The sequence below is a fragment of the Triturus cristatus genome, chromosome 6, assembly GCF_964204655.1.
Source record: "Triturus cristatus chromosome 6, aTriCri1.1, whole genome shotgun sequence".
Taxonomy (NCBI): Eukaryota; Metazoa; Chordata; class Amphibia; order Caudata; family Salamandridae; genus Triturus; species Triturus cristatus.
In genome coordinates this window covers 1,943,239,080-1,943,262,102 of record NC_140589.1, presented here as the reverse complement: position 1 = coordinate 1,943,262,102, position 23,023 = coordinate 1,943,239,080, and the positions used below count along the sequence as shown (strand labels likewise).

Sequence of the window (23,023 nt, the reverse complement as noted above, 5' to 3'; positions counted from 1 at the left end):
AAGTAGCGGGTGTGGTTGAGCTGAGCAAATTTTATCCTATGATATGTACTCCACGTTGAAACTGCTTTTTCTTAACCAATCACAAAGATGCTTTTCCACAAAACTAATGTGCACCCTACTTTTAAAAAAGAATGCTTTTCATGATATCTTTAGAGATAAGTTATAGATAGGAATTAGCATTTAAAAAACCTTTGAAATTCACTGAAAAAACCATAGGTTTCAGGGGCGTTATAGTTAGCTGGACATTTCCCTCGTACAAAACCCTAGAAATTCCCTTGTTATAGTTAGTTCAGCTAACTATAACTCACGCCCCCGCAATGCACTGCTGATGACGTTACATATTACATCACTCATGACATGGTCAGTGACATCACTGATGACATCACTGATGACATCTCAAATGACATCACTGATGACATCACTGATGACGTCATCCATGTGATAAATTAGCCTCCTTGGCTTAACAACACACTCCACCACTTCAGAAATGCAGGGCTGCACCATATTTACAAGAATATGGTGCAGCCCTGCGTTTCCCTTGCGCTGGCGCTACACTTCACAGAGGAAGATTGTTTATATACTGGAAGGTCCATCTTCCTGCACATAATAAATCTTGAAATGTTGTTATGTCACTTCTATGTGTGCTGCTTAATGCAGCACATATGGAAGTTACAAAATATCATATTTTTTTTTTAAAGATTGTTGATGTGCAGGAAGGGTCACCTTCCTGAACATAAACAATCCAAGGCGTTTTGCAAAAACGAGGAGAAATTAAGCATTTCTCCTTTTTTCGCCAAGTTAAGACCAGGTTTTCCCTGGTCTTAATTTTGGTGCTGCCTCCCTGCCCTTGTAAATAGGGGGCCGTGTCAAAATCAATGGGTGTTGCAGGGGAAATGCCCACCGCAACACCCACTGCTTACCCCTTTCATGCTAAGCATTGGGTGAAAAGGGGTCTTATTTACAAGGCAGCGTTAAGCCACGTTAAGTGGCTTAACGCTGACTAGTAAATAAGGCGAAGCCCCTATCGCCACAGGAACGTCTCAAAAAGTGATGTTCCCATGGTGATAGAGGCCTGTAAATATGCACCTAAAATCATTAGTATTCGAGTATTTGTTTTGTGTGCACACGTGTGTTAATGTTTTTCAAATTACTGTTTTAATGTTTGAAATTTAAATCCTACAAATTGCTTGGGGGTCCCCGGCTTCCAGTGGTGACTCAATGGGGGTCCTCAGGAGTCAAAAGTTTGGGAACCACTGAACTAAATAATGAGTTAAAAACAACAGTTAATTTAAATAACTATGAATCAATTAACTAATATATAGAAATATTTGCCCAATATTAATAAATGTACATGAAAACTATTTACATATTACAAACAATATTTTACATTTTAAATAATGTACCATGGGTATCACTCCCAAACCCAATAACATGAAACTAAATTAAAACATTTTTATTAAGTTAAAAAAATAACTTTCACTTTATAGAACTAGTTTTTGAAAAATGCTATTAATATATTTATTAATTACAGTAAAAGATTCTTTGCTTTCTATACTCTCCCCTATGATATTTATGAGTTCACGGCATTTTTTACATTATATTCCTACATCACAATATTTTTTCTCAAAATTTTTTGAACTCACTGTGTGAATAAAGGAAAGCCCGACTCCACCACCACTTGTCACTTCTATTGTCAGTCATATCACAGTCACGTTAGACATCCATAAGTATTTCTGGAGTTATGACACCAAGATACTGGCCCTAGGTGATACCTCTCTTTGAGAGAGATTTACTAGGCCATTGGGTCGCTGAATGCTGCCACACATGCACAGAGCCATGCTTTCCTCCTTTCAGAGCCCATACTGCTTGAGAACCATCATCTCTGATGCAAGCAGCTCCATGCTGGGCGGTCAGTTTGTGAATGCTACTTTCTTGCGCCTCAGTTCACCTATTGAAGAGTCCTCACAATCTATAAAACCCCCGGGTACTGCATGTGATGCTGCGCCACGCGATCCACTGGATTTCCATGGAATCTCAAAGTCTTATAATCAACAGGTCTCGGGTCTAAAACATTGGTTCTTTTGGGCATCGGCCAAATATTTTACATTGGTCACTTTTACATATACTGTGTTTCTGGAAAAAAAGACCCCATGCTCTGCAGCCACCATGAAAATCCTACCTCTTTTGTGATTTTCCAGGGAACTCGCATCCTTTGGCCAACAGGTGTTTCAATGTTTTCCTGCTTCATGCCAGGCTGCTAGACACCGAAAGGAAATAACTGGGCAACAAAGATGAACCAAGCCAACTTGCACTTGAGGCTGTGATATGCCGGCTACTCACTGGCCTGCTAGGAGACTTGATGGGAGGTGGCAGCGACAGTGATCGATAAGGGTGCAGGTCTTGTATCCCTGATATTCTGGGTAACGCCTACTTGTTTCCCTGCAACCCCTTCACTCCTTGTGAGTGCATGGTCTTTTAATGCATGGTCTTTTTAGGCATGCTTTTTGGCATCAGTGGGTTCATTCAAGAGTTTTGATCACAGCAATGAAAGTGAGTGATTGTAGATGCACCTCTCTTGAGGAGGTGGCCCCTGGTGAAGGTCCTTTGGAGCTGTCTTTGGTATTTAGCAGATGCCAGTCTCTAAATACCAAATTCATATTGAGCCGGAGTGGGCCTTCACCTTTGAGTAGACAGCCCAGGAGAAAATCTGTCAGTGTGATGATATGTTCTGGTTGTCTTTTTACCACCTCACCAAAAGAAACACCTTCCTGATTGGTTCAATATCAGCATCCCTATGCAGACCAGGAGCACTGGAGACATCGCTAGGTTCTCTACTGAGGTTCATAACAAGACGCTGCATGCCAGGTAGATTGCGTATGTGCTAGGCGTGGAGTTCTATGTCCATGCATCCATAAAGTGGGACCAAACCAAGGGATGCAGCTAAAAACATGAACTTACTGAAACATATTATAGGTCACAGGCTATACTGAGATACCAGTAGCTGCCTGAGAGCAATGAGAACTCCAGCTCTGCCACACAATATCCCTCTGGCCTTTGCTTCACTGTGACCCATGGAAGCGCAGGTGAAGAACAGCGTGATTGTCACGAGGAAGAGGAACCTAGCAAAGACCAGAAAAGGCAAAGCTCAGTATGCATGGTGTGCAGGTGAAGCACTGAGCCTTGTCCCTTGCATTAGACTTGTCTGATCCTCATCATACTCCTCTTACCAGCCTGAAATAGAGATTTGACTAAAACATTTTGGGAGGGTTATGGGTATAGCCTATAAGGAACATTATCGCTCCATCCCCGAGTCTTAGTTTCTTACTTGTCCATGGACCTGTGACCCCACATCTGACTGTCTTATTCTCTAGAGGAACTAGGTCAACCCAAGTATGGGCTTCTGGCTAGCCATTCCTCCTGGCCGGTCTTCGTTGGGATCTAGACGCTACAATATTCTGTTGCTGAAATACAGCTGTTCATATATTTTGTGCTGCCCTGATCTTGGGGCTCCAGTACTGTGAGCCTCCTGACACCAGAGATCTTGACCATTCCGAAGGGTGCGGAAATATGGCCTCGTAAGCTCACTGGAATCCTCAAATGCAAACCGTCGGGAACCTGGTTCAATAGACGTGGCCTAAAATCTCTCTTTTGTGAAAAGTCGCTGTCAATCCGATGGAATCTGTTTTGGCCCAGTGTCTTCTCCTGTGAAAGGGAGCCAAGAGGTTCTGTGGGCACTCCCAGGGCCCCATTTATTATGGTGAAACTGTGGGCTTTAAGGTGGGTTATGGGATAATCTCTGGAGCCATTTTAGAAGCATTGAAAGCAATGTAGCCTCACTTTTCTGGTTCTCTGTTAATGTCAGTGTTCTATGTGACTTTCATCCAGAAAAGTTCTTCCATAGTTGTTCATGCAAGGGAGGTCAAGGGGTACGAAGAAGCTAACCTCACAGCCTGGGTTTGGTGTCAGTTCTGAGCTATGGAGCTTCTGGTAATAGGTGGCTGACTCCTCCACAAAATCTTCAAGGATTGCATACCAAGTGACCAGACATATATTTTATAGTGGCTATAGCCACCATAGATTCTCTCTGCCTCAGCTGGGCCATTGAGAGGCTTCCAGCTTTCTTACCCTTCTGGTAGTGTGGCCTTTCAGGTGATAAAGCATGTATTCAGCCTTGCTAGTGCACATGGTGTTATGGTCCATCTTAGCCAGTTCTAATGCTTGTTGGGCTGCTACCGTAGGGTGAATATGTGTATTTCTGCGTCATGGACATGATGTCGTATTCGAGGGCAGCTTGCTGATTGAGTCACAGTTTACTGTCTAGGGCGGAGTCTCTCATGAGTTGACCTCAACTGTTGCGTTAGCAGCTGTCCATAAAACCTGGGCAGAGGACACCGACCCTTTGTTGTCCTCTAGATAGGTGGTGATATGAGATTTTAGCACCACCTTCGATATAAGTATATATGTAATTTCTTTTTAAAGTTTATGGTAGCTTAGAAGTAAACCCTATTTACAACTTCTTTCTTGAAATATTCTGATTGCTCACATTTTTTACGATAAACAGTCAATAGAATAACTGCAGTCTTAAAACCGCTGCCTCATTTCATTACATCATAAACAGGATGCCTTTTCTGACCGTAAACCATCCTGTCTTCCTGCTGCAACTGGACATACAGGACATTCTCAATGCCACGAGGGAATACAAATTGGTTTTTAGTAGCAAACTGTTTCCAACAGGGCTTACCCCTTAATTAATGATCTGTTTACTGAAAGAGCATCATTTACCCGAATCATGCACCACAATAGCAGCGGAAGAGTCCTTAAAATACCCTCAAGGTGCATGCGCCCTAGTTCCCTGTGTGAGATAAATGAGGAGATGGACGGTGGTAAATTCAATAAATGTTGTGTAAAATAGTTTTCAGTGCTCAGTAGTGACATTGGCGCCTGAATGCCCCTCGCCCCTGCACCGTAGGTGGCCAAACCAACACATTTAGCTTGGTAAATGGTCAACATGTGGGTAAGTGATCTTTTGCACAGTTTAGCCACAAAGGGGAAGACTGCAGTGATATTTCTTGCAAGCAGGTTAGATTTGTTATCTATTTGTGGAAACCAGGACCCTCTATAATGTTAAAACTACCCCCAAATATTTACCATCTGCCACCTTTTAACAGAGGTTGCATGGAGTTTAACACCTTGACCACGGCGTAAATTCCGCTGCGGTGCTGGTGATTTATTGAGTGGGCGGGGTTCGGACGGCCCACCCTAAAAGATTCCGAGCACTCCCCGCCCAGCACAAACCTAACAGCACTTCTGTTGTATTTTATATTTAAAGAATTTGCAAAGAACAGGAAGGTTGGTGCTGCATCTCCGTGACTAACGTTTCAATGGTTGGTTTTATTTCGCAGTACGAGGCTCCTGCTCCTGCCAGGGCCAGACTGGAAATCCAAAGCAGCCCTGGCAAATGATTTCAAACCAGTCTCCATACGGTGCACACCAAGTGCAGTGAGTGAGCCTGACCACTACAAAGGGGGCTTTGGGAGGCTCTCCCCCCAAAACATTTAGGAAACAATGGTGCAGTCTACAACACATTTATCATTATATTGAATTGTATTAGCTTTTAAAGAATAGTAAATGAAGACCTGACTATGCACCAGAATTCAACAATCTTTCTGGGGGTTCTTCAATGATTCCCCCACTATCACCCTCCAACAGTGCCTCTCATCTCCCCATAGCCCCTCTGTCACCTGTATTTCATTTTTTATAGCATCTCTCATACCATTGTAGGATGTCAGAGAACTTTACATCACACACATATAGAGACAGTGAATCATGCGTGTAAATCAGTGTATAGAAAATGTCACATAAGGCAAAGGGGACTACAAGGTGTAAAATTCACATCTCATTCATACTGGTAGGCATTTTTAAAGAGTGCTTGGTCTGTAGAAGCACAAACTCAGGAGTCAGAACATAACAGTGGTTAGCATTGACTTTAACAATAAAAATGTATTTCTACCCAAATAAACCTTTTTAGCAGCATCAGGATAATGAAAGACTGGTAAAAAACATAAGTCACTAACTTGTACCTTGCAGTTTGCAAGCAGCTGTTTGATGACAGTTTATAGGTCACTATGCTAGATTACGATTGTCACTTATGAACTGCAGAGTAACAAAAGAATCTCTGACAAAAGCAGTAACCCACTGACCTATGCACATAAAATACTGATTTTTAAACTACATTGTACACGTTCTTTGCAGCAGGCATATTAACCCTCTGTGCTACATTAGATAAGTCAAAGCTGCCACTGGACAAAACTCTCATCTCTCTCCAGCAGGGACACTAATCACTGGTGTTATCTTGACACTTTTATTGTTCTTTGAAAACTGCTAATTAAACAAGATACTTTGCAGTGCTTCCAAAACTGCTGCCTGCGGACCCCCTGGGAATGTGTCAGGGACCCCTGGGGGTCCGCGGACCACAGTTTGGGAAACTTTAGTTGATTAGTTTAGTTTATAATAACAGTCTGCAAATTAATTTTATATTTATTAAATATTTAAATTGTTATTGTTTTATTTATCACTTTCCTATTTTTGCTTATCTTGAACACATTCCCTGTTTTTGATTACTAAGGGGTGGGAATAGTAAATATGACCCTTCCACAGTCCAACACAATCCCTACTATTGGGGTGGGAATAGTTAATTTTACTGCTTCATAAGCCCACACTTTGGCCTCATTACAATGGCGGGCAGTCCGACCACTGCCCGCCATCGCTGTGTGTTTGGAAAACGATTTCCAATCTTACCAGGCACTCACCCAAATGGAAAAGACTGAATTTTCTTCATATCCCGGTTGGATATCCCATCGCCCTCATTGGAAGTATCTTTTAAGGAGGAGATTCCTGGGCCCGGCAACTTCTAACTTCCTGACCCCTCAAGATGGCGGCTCCCAGCGCGGTACAAGTTTAACTCTCTAGTTGTTTCTGGTTGCCTCCCGCTGTGGTTCTCTTCCAGCCTGCCGACCTCTAGAGCTGCTCGCTTCAATTGACATCTTGACAAGAGAGCAGTGTTCCATCAGCTCGCTCGCGCTGAGACTCTTCTCATGTGCTTTTGGCATTTTATTTAGCTCCGCCTATTTCGGAGTGGTCTGCACACCCGGGGTATTCCCCATTTTGAGGAGTAGTGTCTCTCAAGTTTTCATGAGCAACCTTTCAGAGAAGAGTTCCGGTATTTAATCATCGGTAGCATGAAGAATGACAGCAAGAATTAGTACTCAATGGATAACTAAGTAGTTTTTGGTCAGAAATAAGATTTCAGAGACTAGCGTTCAACTCTTCACAGATCTGTGGTATTTACAGAGACTTGTGCTGTTTTTTTCAGGAAAGGAATAATTCTAGGTGGTACCAGAGTGAAAATAAACAAATGGAAAATTATTCATAGGAGCAACGTTTTTACAATAATATTCCTACTGAGAGAACCTAGAACACAGAGTCAGAGAAATGGCTGAGCTGTCAGATTGTGTATGACTGAATTGTCAAGTGAAAAGTAGGGTTTTGTGTTAATTGTCATGCTCTTGTCTTTTATGTAGGAACTTCCAATAACTCTTCTTTTAGAATTATTAATCTGAAGATTTCCCAGACTCCTGGATCTGGAGGCCGTCTCTCTGTCTCTTCCCATTCCTCTTTCGCCCAGTAGATGTGGGTTGCAGGTTGTTACTAGATCTGCACGTGCAGCTGCAGAGGGAATTTGGGGTAAGCGCCTCTGCTCGGTACAGGTTAGTTATTTTCTGACACCCTGCACAGAGGACTGCCTGACAAGTATGCAGGCTGTCTGACAGGCCAATTCCAATGCAACCACCGGTCTGGCAGTCAGAAAATGCACATTTATATTGCAACGTGGGCTGCGGCCCGGGCAAAGGGCTACAGCTCGAGGCCCAATGAAAAGGAGCACATTTTAAACATCCATGGACCTTGTGTCATGCATGGATGTATGTGGGGCACTGCATGTGCCCCCAGGGCTACTTTTCAGTGGCCCACAATGGAGAAGTGTCCTGTCTGGGGCCCCCAATTACTATTTCCAACAGCCTTTCAATGCTAATCATAATGCCGATGGCGGTGCCTTCCTCAGTACCACTGCCATAAAGAGATTATGATTCTGACCACGGCCCGAGGCTGCGGTCTATTCCCCCAAAACTTTCTATTCCAGCCACAGGCATCGTAATCCGGCAGTTGGACCTCGGCCTTGACTGTCAGGTGGTCCACCACTGGCAGCCTGTCGATGGCGGTCTGCCTGACAGCAGAATACGGGCCTTTGTCTTCTTTTGTTCACCTTGGAGTTACAATGGTAAATGTAACCCCTCGAAAGCCAGCCTTTTCCCTACTTTTGCTAACGTTGAAGTGGGGAGAGTGAATTTGGCCTTTCTGAAGTCCAACAATCCCCATAATATTGTTTAGATTGAAGTGGGAATAGTAACTCTAACCCCTCCAAAGTCCAAAACCGTCCGTGGTTTTACTTACTTTGTAGAAGGAATAGTAATTTCTTTTTTTTGTTTGTTTTCCTTTTATATAGCGCAAACTTGACTAGAATCGGGTATCAGAGCGCTTTACATAGCACCAGTTGCATTACATGAGGACACATTCATTTTTGTTAGGCACAATTTTTACCCCCAAAAAGCTTAGCACTGTCTCTAATGTAGCTTACATTTAAGAGGAAAGGGAAGTGGAAAGTGCCAACCTTGAAGCTAGAGAACCAAGTCCAAGTCCCGGCATTGAGTCAACCTCCTGTGATTCTGGAGGAAATCACTGAACCTAATAGTACCTAAAAAAAATTAAAAAATCAGACCTTGTGTACTGTGATCTCCTCCTCGTGTAAAGTGGTCTAATGCCTTCGGGCCAATCTCGCGCTGTAAAAATACCTTTCATTCCTTCAAAGTCTAGCACTTCCCAAGTAGTGTTTAGTTAGGATTGTTACTATTTTTTAAATATTTTATAAATTATTTATCAAAATAAATACTTGTTGGTTCATTTTTAATTTTGCTGGTTTTCTACAAAAAGGAAACAGACAGAAACAAAGCGTTGCACTATTCAAGCAATCATCCACGCAGTCTACGAGAAAACTTGCCTTATTGGCAATTTCTGCGCATCCGACGAAATTGTTCATTTAAGGATGAATACTTTCTCCATGCAAAAAAATTGAAGGAAAACCTACTAGCGAGAGGATATCCAAAAAAACTCTTGAAAAAGGCCATCAAACGAGCCTGGTGGACGCCGCGTGAAACCCTACTCGAAAGACGTGAGAAATTGAAAACTGAAAGAATTGTTTGCGTCTCTACGTTCGGTCCAACGTCCAATTGGTTTAAAAAGATCATCAAACAAAATTGGCACCTAGTAAAGAATTTGGACAAAACATTAAATGAAATACCTTTATTTGCATTTATAAAGGATAAAGGCATTGCCAATCAGATAGTGCGAGCGGCACTACCCAGAACAAAAGGCCCGGATATAAGAGACATGCTGAGCCTCCCGCCAATACAGGGACACCATAAGTGCGGCACATGCGTCTGCTGCGATTCAACCACTGAAGGAAACCTATTCTCTCACAATGGAGTACATTGGAAACATGAGACCTTTTCCAATTGCAAATCAAAATTTGTAGTATATGGCATTCAGTGCCCATGCAACAAACTTTATATTGGAAAGACAAATCAGGAGGTAAGGAATCGAATTCAACAACACAAATCAAGAATACGCAAACATGTGCAAAACGCACCATTGGTCAACCATTGGCATTTGAAGAACCACACAGAACAAGAATTGAAATGGACAGTCATTTCGAAAGTTGAACGAGACCAGCGAGGTGGCGACTTGGATGCTAAACTACTCAAAAGAGAAGCCATGCTTATAATCAAATTCAACACATCCATAGATGGATTAAATGAACTTTCTGAGATTTACAATCTATAAGCTTGTTCCATCTCTTAACATCAGTGCACAGAATATGACAATGAAAAACTACAAATCCCATCTGATTTGCAGTTCTGCTGTGTGACCCTGCTAGAAAATACAAACTCTCTCAGTAGTCTACACCAGCCCGCTAAGCAGCGGTGTAGAGGTTTACATATCCATGCGTCCCCGCAATGGAATAAGGCAGCCCGTTGTCTAATAAAATTCAAGTCTAGTAAACAAAATGCCTTGTTCGTTTTCATAAAACTACAATTCCCATGTCATTTGTAGTCCATTGCCCGCTTACGTCATCAGACGTCAAATACGACTGTCGGGTATGGCTGCCTCCAGTCTGCATCAGTTCTGAGACGAAGGAACGAAACAAAGAGACATGAGTATTTACGCTTCTTGAGGTAAGGCCCTGCCACCGCTAAAATTACCCCGTAATACATTAATAGACACCCAGGCTCATACTAACTGGGTCCCGTCGTTCGTCATTTTAGATTGAAGCGGACGCCGAGATTGACTCTCCACGGTTATCTCCAGTCTAATCTAGCGGTCCCGTCGGAGCACTAGTTGCTTCGTACAGCAAAGGAAAGAAACTTCTTGATTCTTCACGCCCACACGTGTCAAGGTAAGACACTGAAAGCCCCACATACAACGTCCAGTACGACGTATATACAACGTGAAGGTATATATTGACATACAGAGTTGTTCGTTTTTTAGAATACAAACATACCGAGACTTGCTCCCAATGAATATAAGACCGGAGACTTACCAAGCAATCGCCGCTGCATGAATACCCTGTCGGAACACACCACAGCTTTATAAGTAAGATGGGTTGCAGCTGTTATTTGTCCTTTTGTATAATTGGTTCGTTGTTGTGGATTATAGAAATATGAAGAGGTGACATTTTGTTGGTTCTTTATGCACTTAGGTCACGGATTGAAATAGTGACAATTTTGAAAAGCTTGGCTTGCTTTATTTTAAGGTAAGAACCTATTTAACACATGCAGCTACAACGCAATAGAGTGGGGCCATTTGATTAAAAACATTTTCTTTGTTTTGTTTCAGCTATATGTTGGTCCTGATGAGAATCCCCGTACAATAAGGGATTCGAAACGCGTAGACCCCCCTCTTTTTCGCTTTTGGCCAATCTTCTCTAAAATAACACAGTGTAGTGTTTTACAAACTATGCCAAATGCTTTCTTATTGATGGCCTTTTTGTACATTATTTGTTCATAATTGTTCTAATGTGTAGATTGTCTAGTGAGGATGGATGATGTGTATGACTGAGATGTTTATACGTTTGATTGCAGCTTTTTATGTATTGGTGTCAAATTGTACAAAATCAAGTCAAATTGTCGATGTTGTTGTGGTAATGATGTTTATATTGACTATTTTCACAATGAATATGTTTTATTAACTGAAAATGCAGCTAATATAAAAATGTAAAACATTTCACGGATTAAATCCAATGGAAAAAGTGGTTGCTGGAGTTACTGTTTCATTCAGTTCCCCCTTCTAAGTATAGGTGAGTTGTGTGCAGCACTGGCTTTTTGTTTTGGTCTTTTGGTTTTCTGGTAATAGCATTTTATTTTTTACTATAATTTGATATACGTTTTGATATGTATATGTTCATTAGTTGTTTTATTATTATTCATATTCATGTTTTTTATTTGTTTATTATTTGTTTCTTTTTATTATTTATATTTCTCACTAATTATTTTAAATATTCCTTATTTTTTTATTATATTACTATTTTAAATTTAATATTTTAAAATCACTATCTACATAGATATTTTAATATAATTATCTGGTTTTTTTTAACAATATTCTGGGCCATAATATTTTCTTTCAATATTTTTGTAGTTTTCTATGTGTATTGGTCTGTGAACTCGATGTTTTTTTTCTATAGTTTTTGTCACAATATTTCTGTATCACAATATTTTTGTCACCAATATTTTGACAAACAACCAAACATACCTATCCTCCTTACTACGCTGTAGCCCAATTATAGCCTTAGTGAATATTTTAAAACATGTTTTTTAAATACATCACAGTTTTTCTGCACTTTGTGTCTTCCCATCCGTTCCTTTGCCCTGAAAATCAGCCCCACCAGAGATAACTGCCATTGAGTGGCATAAGCCTAAAGATAAAAGTGGGTTGTGTACATTGGTATGATTATACTGTTGCCATGCCTCAGTAGTTTACAGGGCAAATGCTTAGAAAAAGTATTTGTTGATTTTAATAGTTTTATCCTCAGCTAAAATGGGTATCGCACGGAATAGATACAAGATCTTCGGAAAGATGTTCATTTTAACAAAGTTAGTTCCTCCTATAATTGAAAGATTAAGGCTATTAACCCTCAGTAGCTCCTTTTTAATATTTACAAGCAAGGGGTCATAGTTAAGTTTGTTGATATTTTCCACCTGTGGGGATATACAGACACCCAAATATATAGCGCTAGATGTCTTTCGGGGGTCATTAAAAAAGGTGTTTTTTGTGCATATGACAACGGTTTTTCCAGTGTTCAGAGAGTATCCAGACATATCTCCAAAAGACCGAGTTATTTTCTCGATTTCTTCTAAAGCCTCAGAGGGATCTGGTGTCACAATCGCCACATCATCGGCATAGGCCAATACCTTAGTTTCATAGATGCCTGTTTTAATTGGTGTTATAGCCGCATTTGCCAATAGTTTCTCAATCAAGGGGTTTATATATAGGGAAAATAGTATTGGGGAACAAGGACAACCCTGTCTTGTACCCCGTTGGATTTTAAATGGTCCCGATTCTAAGCCCATCGTCAGAACTTTTGCTACCGGATCTTGATACATGGCTTGTATTGCTTTGATAAGCCCAGGACCAAAATTATTAGAATCCATTATTGCCCAAAGAGATCTCCAAGATACTCGATCAAAGGCCTTCTCGGCATCGAGGAGGATCATGGACATCTGGCCCCCCGTCACTGTCATGATATCAAATAATGAAATCACCCTACGGGTATGATCCGTGGTTCCCTTATGAGGGATAAATCCATGTTGCCACGGGGAGACCAGATGTTCAACCACCCCCCTGAGCCGATTGGCCAGGACTTTTGCATACATTTTTGTATCTGAGTTTATTAGGGAGATAGGGCGATATGATGTAGGATGTATTGGCGCCTTACTCTTCTTAAGGAATATCAATATATTAGTCTCTCTCCAAGACTCCGGTGTGGTTCCATTCGTCTGTATCCCTATACAAAGATCCAATATATAAGGTAAGATTACCGATCCCAAAATTTTATACAGATCTATAGGGATCTTATCGGGGCCAGCTGCCTTACCGGGTGCGAGATCTTTTACCGCCGCTTGTACCTCCTCTTGGGTAATATCCTTTTCTAATTCTGCTCTGCTATTTGCATCGAGAATGTTGCTCGGACCCCAATCACATAATCCCCCTCGTAGTTTGTCTGTCTCAAGAGAATCTTCATTTTTATAAAGATCTTCATAATATCTCTTAAAGACATCTAATATTTTATCAGATTCTTTATAAATCGTGCCATTTGCGTGAATAGTGTTAATTTTGTTAAATGAATGGTTTTGGCGGGTACGAAGGGCCAGTTGCTTTCCTACCCTCTCCTCGTCTTCGTATAGTTTATTTCGGTTAGATTGGAAAATTTCCGCGGCTTTCTGATTAAGCTTGCTATTAATCTCTGTTTTTAGAATTATTAGTTTGCGTAATATATCTTGACTATTGTCTCCATTATTTATAGTGTTTATATGTTCCTGCTCTGCCTTTGCTAAATCCGACATCAGTTGCTGGTTAGCCAGGGCTGCCTTTTTCCTCAGTTTGGCTACAAAGCTCATAGTTTCCCCCCTGAGAGCAGCCTTAAAGCCATCCCAAACCATATTCCTTGTTGTACTGTACCGGTTACAGTCGAAATATCCCTGCGCCCAAATCTTGATATGTTCAATATATTCTTTATTTAACAAAAGTTTTCTGTCGAAAGTCCAATTAAATGGGGGCCTATGTATTTTAGTCAAATTAATGGTTAAAATGAGCATATTATGGTCAGAAAGTAGCTTAGGGCTTTTATCAATTTCCGCTCCAAATGATAGCTCGCTGGCTAGCCACATATAATCAATCCGTACGTATTTGTTATGTGGAAATGAAAAATACGTGTAACCGGGATCTAGTTGGTGTTTTAGAGCCCAAATATCTATTAGATCAAAACTTCCTTTGAGTTGAGAAAGCGCCCTGTAGACATTAGGTTTCCTTCCTGTATAGGTGGTCATGTATTGATTATGTGGTGTTCCTAGATGATTGAAAGAAATATTAAAATCCCCACAAAATATCATCAGTTTAGGCCATGTAGCCAACTCAAGCTCTAGCTCTTCGATTATCCGTGGATCATCTAAATTAGGAGCATAGAGCGAGCAAATTGTAATTCCCAAATCTAATTCAATTATAGCCCACCTCCCGAAGTCATCCACTAATTTACGTTTAGCCTGACCCAAGAAACCTCTAGCCAAAATTGCCACCCCGCCAGTTTTAGTAGTCTGAGTAGTGTTTGCCAGCAAATTATATCCTGGTATTCTTAATAGATCCCTATCCTTCCTTGTAATATGAGTCTCCTGAAAGCATAAGATATCGTAGGGTGTTTGTTTAACAAATTGATAGATGGTGGCTCTTTTACCCCTATCGTTTAGTCCTGCCACATTCCAGGTACATATCTTTAGCTTCCCCATAACGACCAAAACTTATTTCCAGAGGTACATTCTTCATAACAATAAGAGGATATCATATCATTTGTAACTTTAAAAAAACATTGTACGTATGAGGTTGTCTTTTTTCTCCCTGCATATTCCCCCTTAACAAACCCCATGCCAGCTCCCACCCCCAGAGCCGTGCCCCTCCCCCCCACCTCCCACCCCACACCCACAGTTAGGCAATTGGACTCAATGAGAGTCTATGTGATGAATGTGCATTATAGGACCAGTGCTGGAGTTTTGCCTTGGTATTTGCCATTGGCCAGCATAGAATTGAGTGTTTCCATTCCTAGTAATGAATATGACCAATACGCAACGAATTTACTCAGATTGTTATGAAAATCTTCAATAGAAACTAAGGACCACAATCTTAACTACTCTAATCATAAACCATCCAGATATTCCTTGGCCTTAATTTCCGATGTAAAAAATATAATTTCCCCCTTATTAATTATTTTAAGGCGAGCAGGGTTATTCAGATAGGCCATCACATTTTTGTCCTGAAACGGTTTAATCATTTGTCGTAGGCGCCACCTCCTTTCCACCGTAGCATGGCAAAAGTCTGGGCGCACAAAGTAGGAAATATTACCACTAGTGCGTTTTGCCTCTGGCCTTGCTTTATCCGAGATAGCCTGCCTCAGGAGGAAATTGCCAAAATAGACTAGGATTGCTCGGGGATACCCCCCAGGACGTACAGGTTCTTTTTGATACATGGGGACCCGATGTGCCCGTTGCATTTCGATATCCCAGCTCCAAGAAGAGAGTTCTGGCAAGGAGTCCCGAAATAGTCTAATGATAAAGGAGCGAACATCCTCTCCTTCTGACTTCTCCGGAACCCCCAGCACGCGGAGGTTGTTTCTGCGTAAGCCATTTTCGAAATCCTCTAGCTTCCATCTGACGTCAGAGAGCTCTGCTTCATGTGCCACCGTTATTTCGTGATTAGTAGCTATCGCTGTTTCATTTGCCACAGTACGAGACTCTAGCTCAGTTAACCGATTTCCAAATGTGGTTACTGTTTTGTTTAGTCTCCGTACAACCCCTTGTACTTTCCGGAGAGTATTCTGTACCTTACGCCCATCCTGTGCTGTCTCTTCTCTGTGTGCCGCAATAGCTTGAAGAACAGTCTCCATTACTGTGTTTAGTGTCGCCGTTGGTCCTGGAGGCATTTCCGTAGAACTCGAAGGAGCCAGTTGAACAGGAGAGGGAGGGCACACTACGCCATCTGAGATATGATCTGTCAGTTGCAGGGTTGGATCCATGGTAGGGGTATAATCCCATGCCAGATCGGCCGCCCCATGATGGCCTTTTTTTCTAACTGTTTTCTGGGCTCCATAATCATCCTCAATATCGCTGCCGGTAGATATAGTGCTTGTCGCAGTTGAAGTTTGATAGTCGTCGGAAAATGAATAAAAATCGCTGGGTTCCTTTTCTGCGTCCGTTTCAATAGCTCCTTTGTTTACCCACCCAGCAGCACAGCCCGTTTTATCCTTTAGATTTCTGATAGTATGGCCAAAGTTACTCGCCAGGGTGAGCATAATAGCTTGAGTTTGTTCCGTCGAAGTACTTCCTTCCCCAAACAGAGCTGTGTCTGATGACGCTAGCCCGCCGAGGATAAAACTATTAAAATCTTCGAAACCCTAATTTCTAAATTTATCTGGGGATACGGCAAGATCAGAAGATCCTCAAAATTTCTAGTTCTCCCACAGCAAAGAGGGGGCCTAGGACTCCCTAATATAACTTTATATTTCTGGACTAGCCTTCTCCAAGGGATGTTCCCGCTACTCAACGCTAGCCCTCTGCCCTATAGTACAGCTATTATACGTATCCCGTCTATATATGAGTTGGCTGTTGGTGAGAATGCAAAAGGATTATTACTACGACAAATTGAACCATCTTATTTTAAGAAGGTCAAATTTAAAATTATAGATAATGCTTGGAGTGTTTGGAAAAAAATCTGCAAACATTGTGATATTACAAAAATTAATAGATATACACCCTTATGGCATTCTCCTCTTTTCTCCGCACAAATCAATGACGATATTGCTAAAAGATGGGAGGCTCTTGGGTTATTATCAGTGGGGGATTTCTTAGATGCCCCATCTAGCTCGAGATTTTCCAATCTACAACTTAAATTTAATATCCCGACTTCCGATCTTTTTAAATATATGCAAATAAATTCTATTCTTTCCGCGAAGGCTGCACAAATTTCATTGAAGACTGTTTCTTTTCTTGAAATTATTGACAGAGGGGGAAAAAATCCCAGTATAAGTATAATATATAGGTTACTGATGGAACAATGTCAAGATGACATGGAAAGAACAGAAACATGCTGGGCTTCTAAATTGAAGAATCCAAATGTAGATTTGGATAAGATTCTCTCCCTCGCTGATAAGATTTTGCTCACAGCAATTCTTAAAGCACAATTTTATAAGACTGTATATAATCTATATTTTACACCCGTTAAACTGTTCACATGGGGCAAACGAACAGACGATAAATGCCCGCGGTGTGGGATGGGCCCGGCACATTTGATACATATGTTTTCTGAGTGCAGTAAATTGACAGTGCTTAAAACTAAAATATCAGATTTTTGGGAAGAGGTTTTTTGTCACAAAGTTCAGATGTCTCCTACTTTATTTGTGATCGGGCATGACAATACTTTGAATCATACTAAGGACGAAGAGATGTGCCTATTTCTGGGTATGGCAGTATATAGACTAATATTGGCTACCAGATGGAAAGACATAGATCCTCCTAATTTCCAAGTTTGGATAACTCGCTTTTTGGGTATAGCAAACCAAGAAATGGCAATTTATGCAGTTAAAGGCAAAAAGGCTAGACAACGTGGTGCTCTGATGTGGATGCCAATTACCTCTTGGAAAAACAGGTTTTAGTTAGTATAGACTATTTCTGGTTGTTTCTGTGGTTGATCAGATTACTTGAAATGTATTTTTTTTTTTTTTTTATTGGGAGGTACCAAAAACTCAGACTATTATTTGCAGTATTGTATATTATTCTTACTGAAATCTTGTTTTGTATATATTGTACGTAATGAAGTTGCCTAATAAAAATTTCAAAAAAAAAAGAAAAAGTATTTGTTTCATATTTGAAAATGTGTTGTGCTTTACTTCTCCCATGCTTATTACTTTCTCCCTACATCACAAGACACTCTCTTACTCTTTCATCTATTTCTGAAAAGTGGAAATAACCTAGTGAGAGCATGTTCCATGTTCAAGTGAACTTGATTCCAGATTGAAGACAGATGTGTCCACCTCTAAACATAATCACTGCCTGAATGTTTGGCAGGAAATGTTCCTTTTGTAAACTTTCTTCAGTGCCCCCTTCACATCCTTGTTGCGTAGAGTGTAGATGAGTGGATTCAGTGCTGGGACCACCAGGCAGTAGAACACAGACATTGATTTTCCTTTCTTGGAATGGACACTTGACTTGGGTGACAAATACATGCCCATCGCTGTTCCATAAAAGAGAGAAACGACCAGAAGATGAGACCCACAGGTAGCAAATGCCCGCTGCCTTCTATCTACTGTTGGCATCCGCACAATGGTGATGATGATACGAAAGTAGGTAAAAAGAATAAAGGAGAGAGGAGACACAAGGCTGACAAGAGCCAAAGCGGGAGCTAAAAACTTGCTTTCTATGCAGACCAATTGGGAGATCGCTTCGGGCTCACAGAATGTGTGCTCAATGATGTTATGTCCACAGAAATGAGTTGATGGAAGGACGACCAAAGATGCCAGAGAGTAAGTGAACCCGCCAGCCCATGTCATGATGGCGATTTTGGCACACACTCGATGGTTCATAATCTGTTGATACTGGAAGGGTTTGCAGATGGCTAGGTAGCGGTCCCAGGCCATCACCGCCAGGAGGAAACATTCTGTTTGTGCCAGGGAGAGGCCGAGGTACATCTGAGTGACGCATCTGGAAAAGCTGATGGTGCTAACCTGAACCAAGAGCCCTTCCAGGATCGTGGGGGTGTTGACCGATGAGTAGCAGAGATCCAAAAAGGACAGATTACAAAGGAAGAAGTACATGGGTGAGTGAAGGTGAACATCGGTGAGAGTAACTATGATGAAAAGACTGTTTGCGATGATGGCAAGCAGGTAAACTGCTAGGAGTCCCACAAATATTGCTATCTTGGTTTCTGGTTGATATGAAAATCCTAGGAGGATAAATTCGGTCACTTGTAGTTCACTTGTGTTTCCCATGGGAGTTCTGCAGAGAGAAAAATGGATATTCACTACAAAACCATGGGAAATAAAGTATAGCAAAGAAAACAAATGGAGCAATGCAGGAAAACATCTAACAGTAAATGCATTAAACAGCTGCTATGTGCTGGCTATTGAAAATTTCAAATGGGAGGAGAAGTTATTGGAAAGTAAGTAGGATTTGTGCACACATTTGGTTTCTTAATATCCTCTGTGTCTTTGAGCCTCATTGTGATGGCAGACGGCTGGACTTCCGCCTGCCATCACGACGGTCGAAAGACCACCCGCGAAGCAGGCCATCGGTTTGACTGCCTAATTATGATATGACCACCGGTGTGGCAGTCAGAAAATGTTAGGAACTGCTGCGGCTGGTGCTGCGGTCCAGCAAAGGAGCTGCAGCTCAAGCGGCAGTGTTGGAAAGCGCTGTTGGCACCTCCATGCCCCACGTGCCGTGCACTGCATGTGCCTCCTGGGACACTTAGTGGTCCACGACAGAAGGGGGGCCTGTTAGGGGCCCCTGAAATCTTTTTTGCCAGCCTTTTCATCTTGGTGTTTCCAACATGAAAAGGCTGGCAGAAAAGGACGTCCTAATCCTAACAGCGATGTCTCCCTCGACACCGCAGCCATTGAGGGGTTAGGATTCCGACCACCACCCCATGGGCTCTTTAACCCTGTCGGAAGTGACGGTCTTCCCTCCGACCACGCTAGGTCCAACAGCCAGCAACTTAATATGGCGGTGGGATCAAAGGACTGACTGTCGATCAGACCATCACCAGCATCCTGTTGGTCAGACCGCCACTGACTTCCTGAGGAGCACCTCAGTGTTGTGACTCCCTCTCAGTTATTCACATGTGAAGGTCATCTGCCTCTTCCAGTTTCTACCTTCATTTATTATTTCCATGTGAAATTTAATGAAATAAGTATTTATAAAGCACATTAACCCGGGGGTATCTAAGTGCTAAGCTGCAAAGCAGAACTCATGAACATCTAGAATGCCAGATAAATCAGAATAAAAATGTACAGGTTTTCAAGGACTTTTTAAGTGAAACAAATGAGTTGGGCGTAGCGATGTGGGCAGGCAACGTGTTCCAAAGCCTGGTAGCCGTCCCGGAGATTGAACGGCCACCTAATCTGACGGTACGGGACCTGGGAAGGATGCTACCGGCGCAGGATCGGTGCAACCTGCCTGGAAGGTACCAGTTGAAGAGACAAGAAAGATGTTTTGATCCTTTATGTTGACAGGCGAGAAAGAACAAGGTGTGCCTCCCAGTAGGAGCTAGTGAGGCGTGCGAATGCCTCCTCAAACTGACAGCTGTTTGGGGATGCTGGGAGTGAGGCCAGCAGCCGCCTTCTGCCTCACTTGCAGCTTATTCAAAGAGGAAGTGTTAATGTTCAAGTAAAGGGCATGACAGTAGTCAAGCCTGGAGGAGATTAGAGCAATGTCCACTGAATGGTGCAGTTCTGCCGGAATGAATGGGAACATTTTCCTAAGAGTCCCGATTATGTGGAAGCATGCACTCGTAGTATTGTTGACCTGAGTCTCAAAACTTAGAGGGGTGTCAAAGATGACCCCGAGATTCGTAGGAGCTTTCACAGTGATAGATAAAGAGCCACATTCCTCTGGCCACAAAATGTTGCTCTAAATTGATTTTTGTGCCCCAAACACCAACACCTCAGTTTTGTCTGTATTAGGTTTTAGAAGAAAAAATGTAATGTGAGAACAGTTAGAAATGGGACTGCTTGGGGGGTTGCTCATTTCCACATGACAGGATCTGCAAGGACTTTAGAAGCTCTGGGCCCTAGAGCAAGGACTTTCCCATCCTATGCAATCCTTTCTGGGCTAGTATGCATCAAGGCAAACAGGAAGTACTGCAAGTGTGGTATAGCCGGGCTGTACAAATTCTGGCATTACTGAAGCAGTGGTTGTCACTAATGACTTGATAGTTTACAGGATAAAAAGTGCATTTCAGTAATCCCTGATCTGAACAACATTGGACCTGCTGAAGACTTCCCATTGAAGAGAACGGAGGCGTCACCTACAACCAACTGGATGTGCTTTCCCACCCTCTTCATCGTCTATAAGGGCCCGCTTGCAGCCATGGTCAGAAGCCACAGTTTCAACTTTGTCTCCTATGCCAACAACACCCAGCTGATACTCTCCCTCACAGGTTAACCCACAGCCACCAAGAGCAGCTTCCATGATGGGATGAGGGCAGTCGCCACCTGGATGTAGGACAGCTGCCTCGAGCTTAACTCAGCCGAGACTGAAGTCCTCTTCCTGGGCTCCTCCTCCTCTGCCCGGGATGGCTCTTGGTGGCCCACAGTGCTCAGAATCCCCTCCGACTCCCACGGAAAACACACAAAACCTTGGCATCATCCTGGACTCCTCACTCTCAATGAACCGCCCAATCAACGTCGTCACATCCGCCTGCTTCCACACGCTCTGCCTCCTTCATAAGATCTTCAAGTGGATCACCACTGAGTACCGGAAAATGGTCACCCATGCGCTCGTCAGCATCAGACTACAGCAATGCACTCTATGTCAGTCACACCCAGAAACTCCAAATGAGACTGCAGACCATCCAGAACACCACCGTAAAACTCATTATGAACATCCCACACTGCAACCACATCACTGGCAACTTGAGAGACCTTTACTGACTACCAGTCAACAAGAGAATCACCTTCAAGCTTCTCACGCACGCCTACAAAGCCCTCCATAATGCTGGACTTGCATACCCCAACCACGCCTCTCCTTCTACATCTCCACCAGACATCTCTGCCCCATCCAACTCGCCCTGGCCTCTGTCCCACGGAATTGCAAGACCAGAGTTAGAGGAAGATCCTTTTCCTATCTCTCTTCAAAGACCTGGGACTCCCTGCCCCTCCACCTCAGGCAATCACCATCACTGCCTCAATACAGGAAGAACCTCAAGACCTGGCTCTTTGACTGAACTGCAGATACACCTTCCCTCCCCACTCAAGTGCCTTGAGACCCTAACATTTTGTAAATAACATAATATTAGAGACCAAGGGGTTTTGCTAGTAAACTACAGTAAACCCAAATCTCCCTTTACAGTTGTAAGTGTTGCTGCTGCATGGCTGCAAACTCTAAGGATAGCAAGAGATAGATAGAGAGGGTGGTGGCCTATGGCGACCTCTCTCTCTCTCTCTTTTTAAATGGAGTTCCACGCATATGTGCTATACTGGATATTTGGAAACCACCCTCACAAGAAGTGTGTTTCTATGGGATAGTGAAATCCCTCCTTGTGGTTGATGGCTTTCAAGATGTAAGAAGGAGACCCCTTGCGGGTAGCTGTGCGCCTTACAAATTCATTACAAATACAAATACAAGAAGGTACTGGGAGAAAATAACAGCTGCAGTCTGGCAATTGTTTCAATTAATTACAAGTAGAAGAGGCTTTGCCATAGTTTTGCTGCAGCCAGTGCTTACATTTCTTGACAAGCATGTCTGGATAGTTCCCCGTCTTCAGCAGAAAGGAGCAGGTGAGTTTGGAGGGGCTGGAAATGCCACTTATAGTCTTAAAAGGTAATAGCATCACTTCCTCCCCAGGGGCCAGGGCTGGTTCCTCTGCGCAAGGAGTATCATTTATTCACTCACTTCCAGAGGAGGCAAGGTTGAAGGCGTATGGGAGCACGTTGCCAGCATGAATGAGTACAAAGAATGGGATTTAAGGAAGGGCTATGAAGTGTTTAATGGGGAAGCAGAGCATGATTAAAGTGAATTAAAAAGAAAAAATCTTGGGTCGAGTGTGTATAATGCTTCGACTGAATTGATCAGCATATTTTGTTGAAGCGTCTCTTCTTCCTTGTTCTGCATGAAATCGCTAACACACAAATTAGGGCAATTGGATGTTAATTTAATTCTAAAATCGAACACTAAGGGCCCGATTTAGATATCAGCAGACGGGTTACTCTGTCACAGCGTGGACGGATATTCCATCCACCGAAATATAAATCAGTGAACTGGATATCTGTCCCCATTGTAGCGGAGCGACCCATCAGCCAAAATCACAATCAGCTGTCATTATCTGTAGTAGATGCCTGGGGTATGATTCACGGAGGCAGGCAACTTTGCATGCGTAGGTT

The 23,023-nt window shown here is 42.4% G+C and overlaps 1 protein-coding gene across 1 annotated transcript; it reads right to left on the bottom strand.

Annotated features, from left to right (window-relative positions):
- Positions 1 to 17,971: 17,971 nt before the first annotated feature.
- LOC146822552 (olfactory receptor 2D3-like) lies at positions 17,972 to 18,913 on the bottom strand. The gene has a single exon (XM_085610077.1). The coding sequence runs from the start codon at positions 18,911 to 18,913 to the stop codon at positions 17,972 to 17,974; it is 942 nt and encodes a 313-aa protein (XP_085466203.1).
- Between the last annotated feature and the right edge of the window lie 4,110 nt (positions 18,914 to 23,023).

Bases quoted from the DNA above. Each gene is read 5' to 3' on its own strand.
- LOC146822552 (XM_085610077.1), bottom strand. From the start codon at position 18,913: ATGGGAAACACAAGTGAACTACAAGTGACCGAATTTATCCTCCTAGGA.